This window comes from Nyctereutes procyonoides, unplaced genomic scaffold (assembly GCF_905146905.1).
Source record: "Nyctereutes procyonoides isolate TBG_1078 unplaced genomic scaffold, NYPRO_anot_genome, whole genome shotgun sequence".
Taxonomy (NCBI): Eukaryota; Metazoa; Chordata; class Mammalia; order Carnivora; family Canidae; genus Nyctereutes; species Nyctereutes procyonoides.
The window spans coordinates 3,889,640-3,909,684 of record NW_026575042.1 but is presented as its reverse complement, the minus strand read 5'-3'; the positions used below and the strand labels follow the sequence as shown (position 1 = coordinate 3,909,684).

The 20,045-nt window shown below is 35.6% G+C and overlaps 1 protein-coding gene across 2 annotated transcripts in view; it reads left to right on the top strand.

Annotated features, from left to right (window-relative positions):
• FBXL2 (F-box and leucine rich repeat protein 2) overlaps positions 1-20,045 on the top strand; it is a 113,040-nt gene that overhangs the window by 17,062 nt on the left and 75,933 nt on the right. The window contains exons 2-3 of one of the 2 annotated variants that reach the window (XM_055321401.1): positions 6,310-6,371; positions 6,511-6,604. In XM_055321401.1, the coding sequence (XP_055177376.1) occupies positions 6,310-6,371; positions 6,511-6,604 (156 nt within the window). The remainder of the gene's footprint in view (positions 1-6,309; positions 6,372-6,510; positions 6,605-20,045) is intronic. The other variant, XM_055321402.1, reaches the window with a different exon arrangement.

Here is a 20,045-nt window from a genome sequence, read left to right as displayed (position 1 = left end):
TTTGTACCATTGTGGTTGGAAAATATACTTGTTTGGGTTCACTTTTCTTAAATTTGTAATAGTTGTTATATCTCTTTTTATGTAATTTAAAAAGGGGATTCTTCTATGTGTACTTGAAGAAAATGTATATATATATATTTTTTGGATGGAATTATATATATATATATATTTTAGAGCCATGTATTCTGAAGTATGCTTCAAGTAAAAAATATTCTTACTGAAAAAAATAACTTTAACTGAGGGTACTCATTTAAAATAAAGCATATCAGAGGGGAGGGGAGTGGGGGCAATGGGTGAAATAATTGAAGGGGATTAAGAGTACATTTGTCATGAACACTGAGTAATGATATATAGAATTAGTGGGCAGCCCCCGTGGCGCAGCAGTTTAGCGCCACCTGCAGCCTAAGATCCTGGAGACTGGGGATTGAGTCTCATGTTAGGCTCCTGCATGGAGCCTGCTTCTCCCTCTGCCTGTGTCTCTGCCTCTCTCTCTCTCTGTGTCTCTTGTGAATAAATAAATAATATTAAAAAAAAAAAAGAATTGGTTAAATCAGGGGCTCCTGGGTGGCTCAGTCAGTTAAGTGTCCAACTTTTGATTTTGGCTCAGGTCATGATCTCAAGGTCATGAGATTGAGCCCCACGTTGGGCTCTATGCTGGGCATGGAACCTGCTTAAGATTCTTTCTCTCCCTCCCTCTGTCCCCACTCACTGTCTTAAAAAAAAAAAAAAAGGAATTGTTGAATCACTATATTGTACACCTGAAACTAATATAACACTATAAATATACTGGAATTAAAATTAAAAAATAAGGGACACCTGGATGGCTCAGCGATTAAGCTCTGCTTTTGGCTCAGGGCATGATCCTAGAGTTCAGGGATCAAGTCCCACATTGGGCTACCTGAGGTGAGCCTGCTTCTCCCTCTGCCTATGTCTCTGCCTCTCTCTTTCTGTGTGTCTCTCATGAATAAATAAAATCTTTTTTAAAAATTTAAAAATAACAAAAAATGAAAAAATATCAAAGAGGTAGATAGAACACTAAGAAATACTGTTTGGTTGCTTTAAAGAGCTATGTAACACATCTTTCACAACAAATATAGAAAATTTGAATCTATAGTGATAATCTAGAAGATTTTTGTATACTCAGGAATGTTATATATTATTTTTGTTTTGTTTTGTTTTTTTTAGATTTACTTATTTTTTAGAGAGAGAGAGAGAGAGTAGAGGGTGGAGGGGCAGAGAAAGAGAAACCAAGCAGACTCTGTACTCAGCACGGTGCAAAACACAGGGCTTAATCTCATGAGCCTGAGATCATGACCTAAGCCGAAACCAGGAGTCACGCACTTAACTGTGCCAATTAGGTGCCCCTATGGACTTCCTTATGTTGAGTTGCAATCTTGTAATTTTGATTTACTGATCTTTATAACGGAAAATAAGCCTATCCTTCTGACAGCTATTGAGGTATGTGAAGATTGTCATGGTGTCATTCACCACCACCCTCAATACCATACTTTCAGTAACATGGCAGTTAGCAGTTCAATAAGGAAACAGAAGACTTGAACAACAGTATAAACCAAATAGACCTACTGGAGATGTATAGAACACTCCACTGAACAATAGCAGAATTCGTATTCTTCTCAAATGCCCATGGAACCTGTTGCTGCTCCTCTGGAACCTGTCCTGTTTTCCAGGGTAGACCTTATGTTAGGCCACAAAAAATAGTTTAATAAATTTCAAAAGATTGACCTCACATAAAGTATCTTCTCTTATCACAATAGAATGAAGCCAGAGATTGAAAAAACAAACAGAAAGAAAACTGGAAATTTTACAAATACTTGGAAATTAAATGGCACACTCTTAAATAACCAGTGGGTGAAAGAAGAATTAAAAAGGATATCAGAAAATAATTTGAGGCGGGACGCCCGGGTGGCTCAGGATGTGACCCCGGAGTACGGGATCAAGTCCCACATCAAACTCCTGCATGGAAACTGCTGCTCTCTCTGCCTGTGTCTCTGCCTCTCTCTGTCTCTTATGAATAAATAAATAAAATCTTAAAAAAAAAGGAAAATAATTTGAGGCAAATGGCATTGAAAACACAACATATCAAAACTCATGGGATGCAGTGAAAGCAGCAATCAGAGAGAAGTTTATTGTAAATGCCTACAGTAAAAAGAAGAAAGATCTGGGGCACCTGTGTGGCTCAGTTGGTTAAGCGTCTGCCTTTGGCTTGGATCAAGATCTCAGGGCCCCATGTCAGGCTTCCTGATCAGCAGGGAGTCTGCTTCTTCCTCTCCTGCCTGTTCCTACAACTAATGCTCTCTTGTTCTTTCTCTCAAATAAAATATTGAGGAAAAAATCCCTCAAATCAATAACCTAACCTTACATTTCAAGGAACTAGAAAAAGGTAAATTATCTAATGAACACAGTGCTAAGTGGAGTTTGGAATACAACAGACACTTAATAAATGTTAGTATCTCACTGTTAAAAGGTAGAGGAGGGTCAGTAATACATCCTCCAGATTGAGAAGGCACTTTAACACTGAAAAATGAAGCAATCTACTCCATACCATTAACACAGAGTTTTATTCAGTCATTTACTGACAGGGTATTGGGCTAGCAGGTAGATGGAGGATCCAGGGTACTACACCACATTCTCCGCCCAGCTTGGACCTTGACCCACACTTTTATAGTACAAGGGGTATGGTGGTGTGGTCACAAGGTAGTTATCTAAAGTGATACCATCTGGTACTAGAGGATCTGTACTAGATCCCTTAAGTGGTACCACCTGTGTGCCCGAGCAGGCTGTCTACTAGTTTTCTAAGGTAGCACCATCTCTACACCAGAGGGGAGAACAAGATGGAGGGCCAAAGATGAAGCCAGTTTTGTCAGCAATCACACTACTAAACGTAATCATTGAAAGTACTTTAAAAATGAATGTAGGATACTTTTTACAGCATTCTTTCCATTTCTGCAGTTTGCTTTGATGGGTTAGGATATATCTGGGTTTTTTAACCTGTTTTTAAAATTGAGGTATTACAGGGACACCTGACTGGCTCAGTTGGTGGAGCGACTCTTGATCGTAAGGTTATGAGTTCCAGACCCATATCAAGTGTAGTGATTACTTAAAAATAAAATCTAGAAGTAGAAGTATTACACATATCCTGTGATTTCATCCATTTAAAATGTACAGTGTGTTTTAGTATATTCTCCAAGTTGTGTCTTCATCACATCTAATTCAAGAACATTTTTATAACTCTAAAAAGAAACTCCATACCCATCTGCTATCATCTAGTCTTAGGTGACCACTAATCTATGTTCTCTCTTGATGGATTTGCCTTTTCTGGATGTTTAATGTAAATGGAATCATACAATATGTGGCCTTTTATATGTGTCTTTTATATAGTGTAATACTTTCAAGGCCATTTCTGTTATATCCATTTCCATTCCTTTTTATTGCTGAATTTTCCAAAGTATGAATATACCACATTTTGATTATCCATTCATCAGCTGGTGAACATTTGGATTGTGTCCACTTTTCTGGCCATTAGGAGTGATAGTGTTGTGAACATTCATGTGCAAGTTTTTGTTTGGACACTTTTTTTTATTTCTCTTAGGTACTACCTATGGTTGGAATTGCTAATTTATATGGTAGCTCTATGTTTAACTACTAGACTGTTACCAAAGTGGTTGCACCATTTTATTTTATTTTTATTTTTTTAATAAATTAATTTTTATTGGTGTTCAATTTACCAACATACAGAATAACACCCAGTGCTCATCCCGTCAAGTGTCCCCTCAGTGCCCGTCACCCATTCACCCCCACCCCTTGCCCTCCTCCCCTTCCACCACCCCTAGTTCGCTTCCCAGAGTTAGGAGTCTTTATGTTCTGTCTCCCTTTCTGATATTTCCCACACATTTCTTCTCCCTTCCCTTATATTCCCTTTCACTATTATTCATATTCCCCAAATGAATGAGAACATACACTGTTTGTCCTTCTCCGATTGACTTACTTCACTCAGCATAATACCCTTCAGTTCCATCCACGTTGAAGCAAATGGTGGGTATTTGTCGTTTCTAATGGCTGAGTAATATTCCATTGTGTACATAAACCACATCTTCTTTATCCATTCATCTTTCGATGGACACCGAGGCTCCTTCCACAGTTTGGCTATTGTGTACATTGCTGCTAGAAACATCGGGGTGCAGGTGTCCCGGCGTTTCATTGCATCTGAATCTTTGGGGTAAATCCCTAACAGTGCAATGCTGGGTCGTAGGGCAGGTCTATTTTTAACTCTTTGAGGAACCTCCACACAGTTTTCCAGAGTGGCTGCACCAGTTCACATTCCCACCAACAGTGTAAGAGGGTTCCCTTTTCTCCGCATCCTCTCCAACATTTGTTTCCTGCCTTGTTAATTTTCCCCATTCTCACTGGTGTGAGGTGGGATCTCATTGTGGTTTTGATTTGTATTTCCCTGATGGCAAGTGATGCGGAGCATTTTCTCATGGGTTGCACCATTTTAATCTCCAGTGTATGAGGATTCCAATTTCTCCACAGTGTCGCCATTATTATTTTTTTATTTTAGCCATCTGTGTGGCTGTGGAATATCTCATTGTGATTTTGATTTGCCCTTTCCTAATGACTAATTATGTTGAACTTATTTTTATGTGCTTATTGGCTGTTTGCATATCATCTTTGCAGAAATGTCTACTCAGATCTCATGCTCATTTTTTAACTGGTTTATTTTTCTGTTTGTTGAATTGTGAGAGTTCTTTATGTATTCTGGATATAATTCTCTTATCAGATATGCAATTTGCAAATATTTTTTCCTATTTTATGGATTTTCTTTTCACTTTCTTGATGATGCCCTATGAAGCACAAAGGTTTTTAATTTTAATGAAACCAATTCATTTTTTCTTTGGTTACTTGTACTTTTGGTGGCAGCTCCAAAACCATTACACAATCCAAGATCACCAAGGTTTATGGTTATGTTTTCTTTTAAAGGGTATAGTTTTAACTCATATTTTTTTTAGATCTTTGATCAATATTGAGTTAATTTTTTAATGTAATGAGAGGTAAGGATACAGCTTTATTGTTTTGCATGTAGACATCCAGTTGTCCTGACACTGTTTGTTGAAATACTATTTTCCCCCCTTTGAATTATCTTAGTGCTTGCCCAAAATTGATTGCTTATAAATATAAGGGTTTATTTCTGGACTATTCTATTCCATTGATCTATATTTCTATCCTATGCCAGTATCATAATGTTTCAATTACTGTAACTTACTGTTTTGAAGTCAGGAAGTATGAGTCCTCCAACTTTGTTTTTCTTGTCAAGATTATTTTGGTTCTTTGGAGACCCTTGCATTTCCATATGAGTTTTAGGATCAACTCTTACATTAAAAATAAAAGATACCTGGGATTTTGATGGAGATTTCCACGAAATCTGTGGATTAGTGTGAGAAATGTTGCTAACTTAATACTCTTAAATCTTCAAATTTGTGGACATGAGATTCGTTTCAATTTGTTTTCTTTAGTTTCTTTCAAAAAATTTTTTGTGTGAGTTCTCAATATATGTCTTACATTTCTTTAAATTTATTCTTAAATATTTTATTCTTTTTGTTATGTTGTAAATAAGATTTTTTAAAAAGATTTATTTATTTATCTTAGGGAGACAGAGAATGAAAATAGGGGGAGAGACAGGGAGAGAGGGAAAGAGAGAATCTCCAAGCAGACTTCCTGCTGACACAGAGCTCGATCCCAGGACCCCAAGATCATGACCTGAACTGAAATCAAGAGTCGGTTTTTCAAGTGGCTGAGCCACTCAAGTGCCCCATGAATGAGATTGTTTTAATTTTATTTTCATGTTGTTCATTGCTAATGTACAGAAATACAATTTATTTTCATATAAATTTATTGCATATTTGTATATTATGTCGCTGAATTCTTTGATACTTCTAATGGTTTTTTATGGATTTCTTGAGAATTTTCTATATACAGGATCAAGTTATCTGTGAATAGAAGCAGTTTACTTCTTCCTTTCCAATCAGGATGCCATTTACTTTTCTGGCCTAATAGCCTTAACTAGAACTTCTAATACACTGTAGCATAGAAATTGATGTGTTGCATTTTTATGAAAGGGTGATGGGGTATGAACTCTTTTTATATCCATTAAATTCACCACTTCAATATTGTGGTGGCTTAATGAAATTAATATCATATGTGTAGGACAGTAATTGGGGGTGTTATGATCATGTAACTTTTTTTTTTAAGTTGAGGAACACTTTAACAATGTCCTTGTTTTTTTTCTTTTAGGTTTTCTCAAATAATGATGAAGGCCTTATTAACAAAAAGTTACCCAAAGAACTTCTCTTAAGGTAAATGTAGATAAACTCTATTGAATTCAGATTTGATTCAGTCATCATGTTCCAAGACAATCTTCTTTCTCACTATGAGTCCATAGCATAGAAAAACAGACAGAATTAGCCTAACTGACTTTTTGTTTTTGTTTTATAGAATGCTGTTCAGCTTGTTGTTAAATTTTACTTGGTCTAATCCAGAATGTACTAAGTATGTACATAGCATTGGTCTGGATTCTTTTTGTAATGTGGTAAGTATTGTAATAATCTACAGTAGGTGCCATTGTTTTGGTATCAGTAGATATTCTCAATGTAGTCAATAACAGGATATTGAGCTCCTGAAGTCCCAGACATTTAGATGTTTTCTGATAAATCACTTTTAAAATAAGTACAGTTATATGTTCTTACTGAGAAGTTGAAATGCTCAGTCTAAATATTGATATATTTTTATCCATTTTGTGAGAATTATCTGCTCAGTGGCAGTGAGTACTATAAAACATGATTTTTGTCCTGTGTTTCTGGCATCACTGAATATACAGTAAATAGTATCTTGCTTGTCATTTTACCAAATAAACCTATCAACCAATGTTTGTTGATCCTGAGACACTACAGTTTCTTCTAGTATTCTGCAATCATCAGAGAAATCCAATTTTAGTTTTGGATGTTAGATTTTAATTATTTACAAGTAATTAATACATGTATACATGGCAATCTTTGCGTGGCATTTCCCAAACTCTTCTCATATCACTGATATTCTGCAAAACCAAACAAAATACAAGTTTTGTGATCAAATAATGATGGGAAGCACTGGGATAATGAAACCAATTTCTTTACTGCATGACTTCTCAGGACCTCGATAGGCTAGTTTGCATGATGATACTCCCAGATGGATAGTTGTGACAATTCAAACTTACCATGGAACCCTTATAATATTCCATATTAATTAATATTCCATATTAATTCCACATTCTATGGAAAAAGTTTTGGGAAATGGCTGACATACAGTAAGTAATTGACCAGATGACTCCATTCCCTTAGCTTCTTTGTGGTAGTGATCACATTTGAGGGGCTTCAGAGGTGTCCCATTAGTCATCAGGTATTGTTTGATATTGTTGCCATAAACTCATTTTATTCAGTTAATTAAAAAGAAAATTATGTCATGACAGGATCGTATGAAAAATACAACAACAATATTTCAGTAAAACAAATACTTATTTGGATAAGAGAGAATATTCTTTGGCCTTTTAGATCCTTTTAAAGTTAAGAAAGTAGTAACAAGAAAGGAATACTATGTTTTTCATATAAACCTAGGAGGTCTTGATCAAGCATAGAGAGCAGTTAGAACCCACATGGCTGGGTTAGGATGGGCAGTCTGTTACTGCACAATTGGAGGGGATGCCATCCACAACAGATGACAAAGTGCGCGGTGTTCTCTGGAGTTGTGCAGTGGTTCATTCTTGGTTGGAACATTTGATGTCTCTACAATAGACATCAAGCTGTAACATGAACATGTCATTCTTACTCTGGAGGATCTACCATTATTAGTCATTCAGCACTGGGGTGTGATTAAACTCCACTCTTCCCATAAATAATACTGCTATCTGCGACTCAGAGCTACTAACTTAATATTGTCCCCTTTTGTAGGGTTAGCTTTGACACTGTTCTCAGCCTTGGAACAGTTTCTGTCTGCTGACAAAAAAGGGGGGAGGCGTTATATCACTCTTTGTGCTAGTGTGATTTCTGAACTATTTTAGAAATTTTAGTTCTTTTAAGGATTCATGATAGACCCAGCTGTGTGAATCCTGCAGTTACAGGTTTTGAATCATACCACAAGGCTCATACATAGATCAATTTTCAAAAAGAATTGCCATTTGAGACCAAGTGTTCAAAATATGTCTATTCATAGGTTTGCATTCCCACTTCTCTTATTTTGGAATTTGTGAGCGGAATTTAAATTTTAAAGTATTGCTGCTACAGGTCTTCTTTGACTTGTGAGCCTCAAAATTAACTCCAGCTGCCCATGGTATTTTAATGTTTGTTTGCCTTTAAATCATCTCTGCCATTCTATTCTCATACTTTATGTTTTCAATAATAGTAGCTCTGCCCTTTGCTTTTGCTTTCTGAGCAAAATTTTGAAGAAGGGTTTGAGCCAAAGTAGCCATCTTTATCATCCTTGATGGAGCTTAAGTCTTGATTATTTTGCTTTGTGTCTGTCCTACGTTTACGTTTTTACTTCATACTATAGACTTCTCTGTGACAGTGCAAACTTTCTGTTCTTGTTGTATTCCTCCTATTTACCTTCGGTCTTACTTCATCAGTAGAGTTGAATTATTTGACTTAATGATAATCTTATTTACTTGCAGCAAGGTCATCTTGTCTCTGCCTTTTTTTTTTTTTTACTACATCTGTTACCAGGGACCCTCTTAAATTCTCTGCTGGGTCCCGTTACTGATTACATCAAGCAAAGCCTCAGCTTCCCCTTTGGAACTATTAATGAGCACAACCTGGAATTGCATGTTTCTTTTCATCTCTTCATATCACTTTGAATCCACTCAGAAAAAATCTCTGGTTTTTCATCTGACCATCTTATTTCTAGTTTTAGGACTACCCAATATTGTTTACAGTTTCTTTCTTTTTCTTTTTTTTTTTTTTTAGATTTTTATTTTTATATATTTATTTATTTATGATAGAGAGAGAGAGAGAGGGAGGCAGAGACACAGGAGGAGGGAAAAGCAGGCTCCATGCCAGGAGCCTGATGCGGGACTCGATGCGGGACTCGATGCGGGACTCGATCCCGGGACTCCAAGATCGCGCCCTGGGCCAAAGGCAGGCGCTAAACCACTGAGCCACCCAGGGATCCCCTGTTTACAGTTTCCATCTACCATCCCACTTTTAGTTTGTTGCTTAATAAGTTTTCACAATTTTGCTTTTTCTACACATCTTTCTTTCATAAATTAAGGGTACTCCAGTTCTCTTTACCCTTTATGTTCACACAATTCAATAGCTTGTAATTTTACTCTCCCTAGGGAGTCAGTTATGTAATGCTTATAACAATCAGAATCTTTACTTTGTTGAAATCTATATATCTGTTAGGGAGTTGGGTTGTCCTTATATATCCTCATTGTTATTGTATTACTTTTGGGGCCAGAGTTGTTTGAGATTTCAGCTCCTCCGTTTACCACTTGTGTGACCCTAAAATGATTTACCTCTATAAAATGGGGATAGTGATAGTTCTTACTGAACGGGGTTATGCTGGCTGTTAGAGTGCATGGCACTTAATGAATGCTAAATAAATGTTAGCTTCTATTGTTATTAATGAAGATCAATTTGGGACACCTGAATTACTTATTAAATGCTACTTGACAATGTAGTCAATTTTAATGCAAACAACTGATAAAAGCAAGCTGTCTTGATAGGGATCTCAGCATTTACTAGTACTAACAATCTCCGTAAAGAACCTGGTTAATAAGTTAATGTAACCGAGTGCTTGATTTCATCGCTCTGGTCTAATTCAGTCTCACTGGAAATTGTGCACTACCAAATGTTATTTAACTAACAACTTTTAGGGCTTAGGCAGGCTAATAATGGAGCTGTGATGACAACTGATGATTATATCATATTATAAAAAATGTAGTTCCTTACAGAGACCCATTCCTTTTTAAGGAAAATAAATCTTAGGTGAACTGAGTATTGGCCTAAAACTCAGACTGTAAATTTTATTTATTTTAAAGATTTTATTTATTCATGAGAGACACAGAGAGAAGGAGGCAGAGACACAGGCAGAGGGAGAAGCAGGCTCCATGCAGGGAGCCCGATGTGGGACTTGATCCCGGGACTCCAGGATCACACCCTGGGCGGAAGGCAGACGGTCAACCGCTGAGCCACCCAGGTGACCCAAGACTGTAAATTTTGATATTACCTTTTTGACCTTAGGTTTTATTTCTATCATGGTTGTCTTCAGATGTTGATGATGTAATGAAGACACATGTAAACTACCTCATAGGAGATAGGGAGTGCTGCATGTAGTAAGTATTTTAAAACATTCAGAGAGGACAAAGCTCTTGTTGGTAATAAATAATAATGAAAGAAACCTCTTATTAGACACATTTATAAAACCTTAAATCATCATTATTTGGGTCATTCTCTCTCCATGTAAAATTTATGTGGATACATGATGGAATTAAGTATTAATAGTATTTGTTGGCTTGGTGAAGGGAAGGTTTGATTGCCCTCAACAGGAAAGCTGAGCCTAATAATTTGGGCAAATGAAATCAACTATACAGTTACGTATATTTGGCAGTTTCACTAGTTTGCTAGGGAAAATTATGCAATGAATAGTGCAAAAATTTTCAAATTTTCCTTCTCTTAAAATCATAAACCAATTCCATGAGTGAAAATAATTGTGTGTGTGTGTGTGTGTGTGTGTGTGTGTGTGTTTAGAACAGAGGGAGGGGCACAGGGAGAGGGAGAGAGAGAATCTTTTCCTTTTTTTAAGATTTTATTTATTTATTCATGAGAGACAGAGAGAGAGAGGCAGAGACACAGGCAGAGGGAGAAGCAGGCTCCATGCAGGGAGGCCAAAGTGGAACTCGATCCCGGGACTTGATTCCAGGACTTGATCCCAGGACTCCAGGATCATGTCCTGGGCGGAAGGCAGGCGCGTAACTGCTAAGCCACTCGGGGATCCCCAATAATTGTGGTTTTTGTTGCAATCATTAAGTTACAGCCCAGTGCTTATGTGTAATTGTGGGACCTTGGGGAGCCATGCAGTGAAGGGCTCATTCCTGTTTGGTGTAGCATTGAGTGGGTGTTCTTACCTGCTGGTTGGTTTCAGCATTCCATGGATTTTTTCAAGGACTGGTGCGTCTACCTCCTGCTGTCTGTGATGCCTTATGTGTATTCCAAGGCAGCCTAATAGGTAAGATTCTCTTTTAGGGGATACATACTGCAAAGTCAAGTTAAAGCATCTGTGCAGATTTTTCTTTCTTGTTTAAGAATTTTTTTGTTTGTTCATCTTTATCATTTTTTCTTGTCTTGCATGAGGCAGTACACCGCTGACTTATTGTGTGTAGAAATCAGATGCAGAAGCTTAAAGGCCTTTTCATTACCTCTGTATACTATTATGTACTATTTTAGGGTTGGCATCTAAGTCCAAATCATGGCAGAAGTAAATTTTCCTTTGCCTGGGTTGGGGTAATGCTTATACATTAAAAGTCTAATGATGCCTTTGGATTTGCTGTTGGTTTTATTTTCTTCTTGTTTTTAATACTATATCTTCTGCATTTTTTTCTTCATCCAATTTGCCAAATAGTGTCCCAATTTATAATCTTTACAAGAGGGCAATTTGGGGTTTTAATGATTAAAACTCATATTTTATTCACTGAGATTATTAAAATTTTCTGTTTTGTTATTTCTTTATCTTATCTTTATCTTACTGATTCTGCCTCTTTCCCTCCTCAAGCCTTTCCTATTACCTTTAGTGTAAAGTGCATTTAAATGGTTATGACCTAAATTATTCTCCCAGAAATGTATACTTATTAACTCTCATTCTGTCCCATTTCTCATTCTTTTCCAACTTCCTTGTTAATTCTGGCAGTTCTGAATTAGTTCCAGTCTCTGAAAGTGTCGTTCTCTAATTTGCTCTCTCCTGGGTTCATTCTACTTCTTGAAAATGTCTTTTTTGCTTTACCCCACTTTCACTTAGTTCAACCTAAGGCTTTCCCCAAGTTCAACGCTATGTTTTCTCCCTCCTGAGTATGCCTATAGATTCTGTAAGCATTTTGTAACTTCTGGTGTTTGACCTGGATTTTATGTACCATAACACAGCAAATCTAACTTTTAAAATAATTTATATATGCATTTGACGTATAGCATTACATTAGTTTTAGGTATATGGTAAAATGAATCGATATTTGTATATATTGTGAAATGAACATCACAATAGGTCTAGTTAACATCCATCACCATACATAGTTACCAAATTTTTTCTTGTGATAAGAATTTTTAAGATCTACTTGCTTAGCAATTTTTAAATATGCAATGCAGTATTATTAACTATAGTCACCATACTGTATGTTACATCCCCATGACTTATTTATAACAGGAGTTTGTAGCTTTTGACCTCACTCACTCATTTTGCCCACCTGTTTGCCTCCCACCTCTGGCAACCACAAATCTATTCTCTATATCTATGAGCTCAGTTTTTGTTTTGGATTCCACATATAAGTGAGATCATACAGTATGTCTTTCTCTGTGTGACTTCATTTACCATGATGCCCTCTGAGTCATACATGTTATTGCAAATGACAAGATTTCCCCTTTTTTATGGCTGAATAATACTGCCCTATGTATATACACCACATTTTCTTTATCCATTCATTTATAACAACTCAGGTTGCTTCCATATCTTGGCTATTATAAGTAAAACTGTAGTAAACAATGGGGTGCATATATCTTTTCAAGTCATTTTCATTTTCTTCAGATCAATACCCAGAAGTGAAATTGCTGGATCATATGGTAGTTCTATTTTTAATTTTTTGAGGAACCGCCACACTGTTTTCCACAGTGGCTTCACCACTTTACATTCCCACCTACAGTGTACAGGGGTTCCTTTTTCGCCACATCCTCACCAACACCAACACTCACATATCATTTCTTGTCTTTTTGATGCAAACCATTCTGACAGATGTGAGGTGATATTTCATTGTGTTTTGTATCTGCATTTCCATGATGGTTAGAGATGTGAGCACCTTCTCATGTACATGTTGGCTGTATGTATGTCTTGGGAAAAATGTCTATTTAGATCATCTGCCCAGTTTTTTAATTGGATTGTTTGGATCGATTTTGTGTTTTGTTTTTGCGGTTGAGTTGAATAAGTTCTTTTTATATTTTTGATATTAACTTTTTCACATATATAATTCACAAATATCTTCTATCATTCAGTAGATTGCCTTTCATTGTGTTGTTTCCTTTGCTGTGCAGAAGCTTTTTAGTTTGATGTAGTCCTACTCGGTTTTTTTGCTCTTGTTGCCTTTTTTGCTTATTTTTGCTGTTGATGTCAAATCCAAAAAATCATTGTTAAGACCATTGTCAGGAAGCTCTTGACTGTATTTTTTTTTCTAGGAGTTTTTACGGTTTCAAATCTTACATTCACATCTTTAATCCATTTTCATTGTTTTTGTTTGTGGTATAAATAGTGGTCCAATTTCATTCTTTAAACGTGGCTTTCCAGTTTTCCCAGCACTACTTATTGAAGAGATGGTTGTTTCTACATTGTATATTCTTGGCTCCTTTGTTGTAAATTAATTGACCATGTATGCATCGGTATATTTGGGCTATCTAGTCTGTTCCATTGATCATGTGTCTGTTTTTATGCTGATGCCATACTGTTCTGATTACCATATCTTTGTAATATAATTTGAATTCTATTGAACTCCTTATATTCTCAGTACAACCTTTGTACTGAGCTTAATGTTTTCTGACAGGTTCTTTGTTCCAATTTATAAATTTTTTTTCTCATTCTTTAAGGCATAGTTTGATGAACCAAGTACCTTTTATAAAGTCAAATATGTCAGTCTTTTCTTTCCTGGCTAGAGTTTTTTTCCCAAGACATACATACAGCCAACATGTACATGAGAAGGTGCTCACATCTCTAACCATCATGGAAATGCAGATACAAAACACAATGAAATATCACCTCACATCTGTCAGAATGGTTTGCATCAAAAAGATAAGAAATGATATGTGAGTGTTGGTGTTGGTGAGGATGTGGCGAAAAAGGAACCCCTGTACACTGTAGGTGGGAATGTAAAGTGGTGAAGCCACTGTGGAAAACAGTGTGGCGGTTCCTCAAAAAATTAAAAATAGAACTACCATATGATCCAGCAATTTCACTTCTGGGTATTGATCTGAAGAAAATGAAAATGACTTGAAAAGATATATGCACCCCATTGTTTACTACAGTTTTACTTATAATAGCCAAGATATGGAAGCAACCTGAGTTGTTATAAATGAATGGATAAAGAAAATGTGGTGTATATACATAGGGCAGTATTATTCAGCCATAAAAAAAGGAAATCTTGCCATTTGCAATAACATGTATGACTTACCTTGAGGACAGATATATTCATGTGTATTTTCTTCTAAAAGTTTAAAAGTTTTGTTTTTGATATTTCAGTTTCTAATCACTCTGGTGTGGGTCTTTATTTATGAGATAGAATCTACATTTTTATTTTCTTGTGGATTATCAATTTTTTTCAGAATCGTTTGTTAAATGGTCCTTCCTTTACTCAGAAGAATGTCATTACCCCATCATATATTCTGCTCTTTAATAGATATATAGTCTTTATTCTCTTCCATTCATTAATTTTCTGTGTGCCAGTACACACAGAAGACATCTGTATTTTTGAGTAACTAGGGCCTTTAAATTTATTTCTCATTGTTTTTATCTGATTTTGGAATTAATTTAAGTGTGTAGAATTGAGTTGTGGAGTATTCAGTCTTTTCCTGCTCTCTGAAATAGCCCGTGTGTTTTGGTTTAATTGTTCTTTTAAAGTTTGATAGAACTAAAATTCTAAAATTGTCTGAGCCTGCAATTTTCTCTGTGGGAAAGTTTTTAACTAATTTGATATGAGTAGGATTCTTCAAGCTTTCTATTTTTTCTTGAGTCACTTTGGTAATTTCATTTCTCTAGGAATTTGTCCATTTTGTCTGGGTTTTAAAATTTGTTGTCTTGGTAGTTTTTTTTTTTCTTAAAGGATATTCTACCCCACTGTGTCTTATTTTATTTATTTATTATTCAAATATTAACATACATTAGTGCTATATTAGTTTCAGGTATACAATGTAATTCGACAATCCTATATGTTTCTCTGTGCTCATCAAGATAAGTGTACTCTTCATTTCCTTTGTTTTACCCATGACCCCACTTCCCTCCTCTCTGGCAACCACCAGTTTTTTCTCTGTATTTGAGTCTGGTTTTTTGTTTGTCTCTTTTTTCTTTGTTTGTCCTTTTATTTCTTAAATTACACATGTGAGTGAAATCATATATTTGTCTTTCTCTGACTTATTTCACTTAGTATTTTACCCTCTCTGTCCATCCATATTGTTATAACTAGCATTCCTTTTTATGGCTGAATAATATTCCAGTGTGTGTGTGTGTGTGTGTGTGTGTGTGTGTGTGTGTGTGTGTGTTGTCTTTATCCATTCATCTATCAATGGATACTTAGGTTACTTACATACTTTGGCTATTGTAAATAATGCTGCAGTAAACATAGGAGTGTATATATGTTTTCAAGTTACTGTTTTTTTGGTTTTTTTAGATTTTATTTATTTATTCATGAGAGACACAGAGAGAGAAGCAGAGATATAGGCAGAGGGAGAAGCAGGTTCCATGCATGGAGCCCGATGTGGGACTCCATCCTGGAACTCCAGGACCACGCCCTGAGCTGAAGGCAAACACTCAACCACTGAGCCACCCAGACATCCCTCAAGTTAGTGTTTTAATTTTCTTTAAGTCGATACCCAGTAGTGGAATTACTGGATCATATGGCAATTCTATTTTTAATTTTTTGAGGAACCACCATAACGTTTTCCACAGTGTCTGCACCAGTCTGCATTCCCAGCTATAGTGCATTGAGGGTTCATTTTTCTCTGCATCCTCACAAACATTTGTTGTTTGTGTTTTTTATTTTAGCCAGTTTTGATAGTTTTATTTTTATTTTTTAACCCTGAAGTATGTGCTGTCATGTACTTATTTTCATTTGAAATATCATTAATTTATGTTTAAGTGCTCACCCCATTTTTAAAAAATCAATTTTACTGAAAGTTTACCTATTTTGTCAGTGCTTTTAAAGAACACCTTTTGGTCCTTCTTATTATTTGGTTCTTCTTATTATAGTTGTTACTATTATTATTTTGGCTTTAAAATAAATTTATTTTCTCACAGTTCTGGAGGCTAGAAGTGCAAGAACAGGGTATCAGCATGGTTGGTTTCTTCAAAGACATCTTTCCTTGGCTTCGTAGATGGCCATCTTTTCCCTGTGTCCTCACATGATCTTCCTTCTATAGCTGTCTGTGTTTTAATCTCTTATTATGAGGATATAAGTCATACTGGATTAGAGCCCGCTCTAATGACTTCATTTTACTTTAATTATATCTTTAAATATCTTGTCTCCATATGCAGTCACTCTGAGGCACTTGGGTTTAAGACTTTAATATTTGAATTTTGGGAGTATCTGGTTCAATTCATAGCTGTGCACATTAGCATATGCGTATGTATTTGTAAACGTGTACTTATCTGTACACATATATGTATTGGGTGGGTATGCTTGTGTGTGTATATGAATGTATATGTGAACATGTGCCTGTGTGTATGTATGTGTCTTGTGTGGGTGGGTATGAGTGTATATGTGTGTGAGAATATTCCAAGCAGAGGAAACAGCACTTGAAAAAATTATACTGTATTTGGGGAATCTTGCACAATTTAGTTTCCTTCTACTCTTGGCCCATGTGTATATTTATTTGCACTTAGTTGGAAGTGCATGGAATATAATCATTTTCCTCTGAGCTTTCCTCTACCTAACATTTTATGATTACCCTCCCCTATCAGCACATAATCTTCATAATTACCACTTCAGTGGCTGCTTAATATTCCATAGAGTGCATAAGGAATGATTTACTTAACCTTTTTATTGCTTTTTTTTATAACTGTAGATAAAGTTCAAATAACCACTTTACATTTTTTCTTCTTTTGTTAAACTGTTTCATGACAGCTTCCTGAAGTGGAATTACTGATCAAAGAAAGAGAACATTTTACAGCTTATGACAAAACCATTGCTTTCCAAAGATTGTAACAAATTTTCTTATTGAAATATATTTGACATATTACATTGTGTTAGTTTAAAATATACAACACATTTGATTTGGTAGTTTATATATTGCAGTGTGATTGTCATTATAGTTTTAGCTAGCACCCTATCACATAATGTAATTATCAGTTCTTTTTTGTGGTGGGAATAATTAAGATCTGGTCTCTTAGCAGGTTTGATTTTATACTACAGTATTGTTGCTTATTATCATTATAGATCTCCAGGACTCATTTATCTAGTAGTTACAAATTTGTACCCTGAAACAACCTCTTTCATTCCCCTACCTCTTACCCCTGGTAATTATTTTACTCTTTGTTTTTATGAGTTCAGTAAGTGATATCATATGATATTTGTCTTTTTCTGTCTGACTTATCTCAGCATAATGTCCTCAGCATCCATCCATGTTGTTGCAAATGGCAGGATTTCCTTCTTTTTCATGGGTAACTAATACACATACACATACATATACAACATATACACACACACACACCATCTTCTTTATCCATCCATCAGTTGATGGTCATTCAGGTTGTTTCCATATCTTGGCTGTTGTGAATAATGCTGCAATAAACATGGGAGTACATGTATCTCTTCAGTATCCTGTTTTCATTTTCTTTCATTATATGCCCAGAGTTGGAATTCCTAGATCATATGGTAGTTCTATTCCTAATTTTTTCAGGAGCCTCCATGTCATATCACATCCAAATCACAACCGTTTCTCCCTTCTCCAGAAGTAACCACTATTTTGACTTTTATAGTTATTATTGTATTTCATTTTTAGATTTATCATCCAAATGTACATCCCTAGACATTATATAGTTTGTTGTCTTGCCTACTAAAAATTAAAAATCTTTTTAAGTCTGATAATTAACAGGTCCCCTGTTCATCTCTTTCTGTTCCATACATACACTGTTAAAAGAATTTGGGTTATTTGACTTTCAGAAGTTCCCACAGTCAGATTTTGCTAACTGCATCCTCATGGTACATTTTCAGCATGTTTCCTTTATCAACTATATTTATTGGAAATTGATAGATGGCTCCAGAGGCTTGATCAGACTCAGGTTCTCCCTTTGGTAAGATTTTTATGTGATATTCTTTCATCAGAGGTCACAAAATGTCTGGTTTTCTTTTTTATTGGGGGATGTTAGCATCTATTGATGCTTACTGCTTAGATCATTTGACATATTGGAGCTGCAAATTGATATTCTGATTCTTTTTTCATTTATTTGTTAGCATAAAGAGCTATTTATCTTCATTTCTACTTGATTATAAAGTATTACAGTTTACATTAAAAAGTAGGATAAATGCCTCATTCTTTCTGTTTATTTGCCAGCTTTTGGAAGTGAGGTATGGGAAAGTATGACATTTGGAAAACAAAATATTTGCGTAGTTTCAAATAATCTTCCACAGAAATCTTTATTTTTTTAAAAGATTTTTTAATTTATTTATTCATGAGAAACACAGAGAGAAAGAGAGGCAGAGACACAGGTAGAGGGAGAAGCAGGCTTCATGCAGGGAGCCCAATGCGGGACGCAATCCTGAGACCCCAGGATCATGCCCTGGGCCGAAGGCAGATGCTCAACCACTGAGCCACCCAGGCATCCCAAAAATCTATTAATTAAGGGAAAAATAGTAATTTTATAATGAGGCAATCTGGTAGACATCATTTTAATCAAATAATCACAATTAACATCACCAATAACAGGACAAATGGACACCATGTGCCTCCTGATGTGATGAACAAGAGGACCACAATATTATTTCTGTGGCATTCCTGACAGAAATTAATAACTTGAATCTAATTGCGAGGAAATATTGGACACACAGAGGGAAATCCGATAAAGTAACTGGCTTATATGCTTCAAAAATATCAAAATAAAAAAAAAGATAAAGAAAGGTTGAGTGTTCTAGATTTAAAGAGACTAAGGAAAGAAGACAGCTAACTCTAATATGTGGTCCTGTGGCGAGAAGAAAAATGTTTTTCTTTTGTTTTAAGGGCCGTTAATGGCATAGTTGGCACATTTTGAATAAAATCTATAGACTAAATGATAGTACTCTGTTACTGTCCTTATTTTGATAACTGTACTGTGTCTTTGAACAAGAATGTCCTTGTTATTAGGAGATACTTGAGTATTTAGAGGCAAATGAACATCATGTCTGAAGCTTACTCTCAAATATTTCAGAGACAATTACATATATGTATGTATATATGATATTTGTTAAAAGATAGGCTGAGGTATATTAAAAATTGTAAGAGTTTATCTGAGCAAGATTCTGTTGGATTGGGGTGGGGGAGTGCTGAACCAGGAGTAGCTGAGAGTGCTCTACCAGTCAGAGCCAGGGGAGAAAGGCTTTAAGAGAGAAGGTGGAAAAGCAAAGACAAGAAGTGATCTAGTTGGATATATCTTAAAACCTCATTTGCCCTTTGTGATTGGTTGTCCTTAGTGTTCTGATTTTGTAATTTTGGGGCACTTAAAAGCTTAGATTTTTAGTTGTTAAGTAGGCTGTCACAGCATCAGAATCAGTCTAATAGCCTCCCTGTTTAATTAATGTAACATATTTTATAACATTATATATATTTTCTCCATATACATATATGTGTATGTATGTGTGTGTGTGTTTGTGTGTGTGTGTGTATATATATGTGTATGTATATGTATATGTAGAAAAAGAATGAGAAACTTTCCTGTAAGTTTGAAACTTTCAAACTTCTATAAGTTTGCAACTTTCAAATAAGCCTGAAATTACTTAAAAATTAGTTGGTTTCTTACCATCTTCTGAAGGGGACTTAGATTTTTTACAAGTATCATAAATGTATTAATTT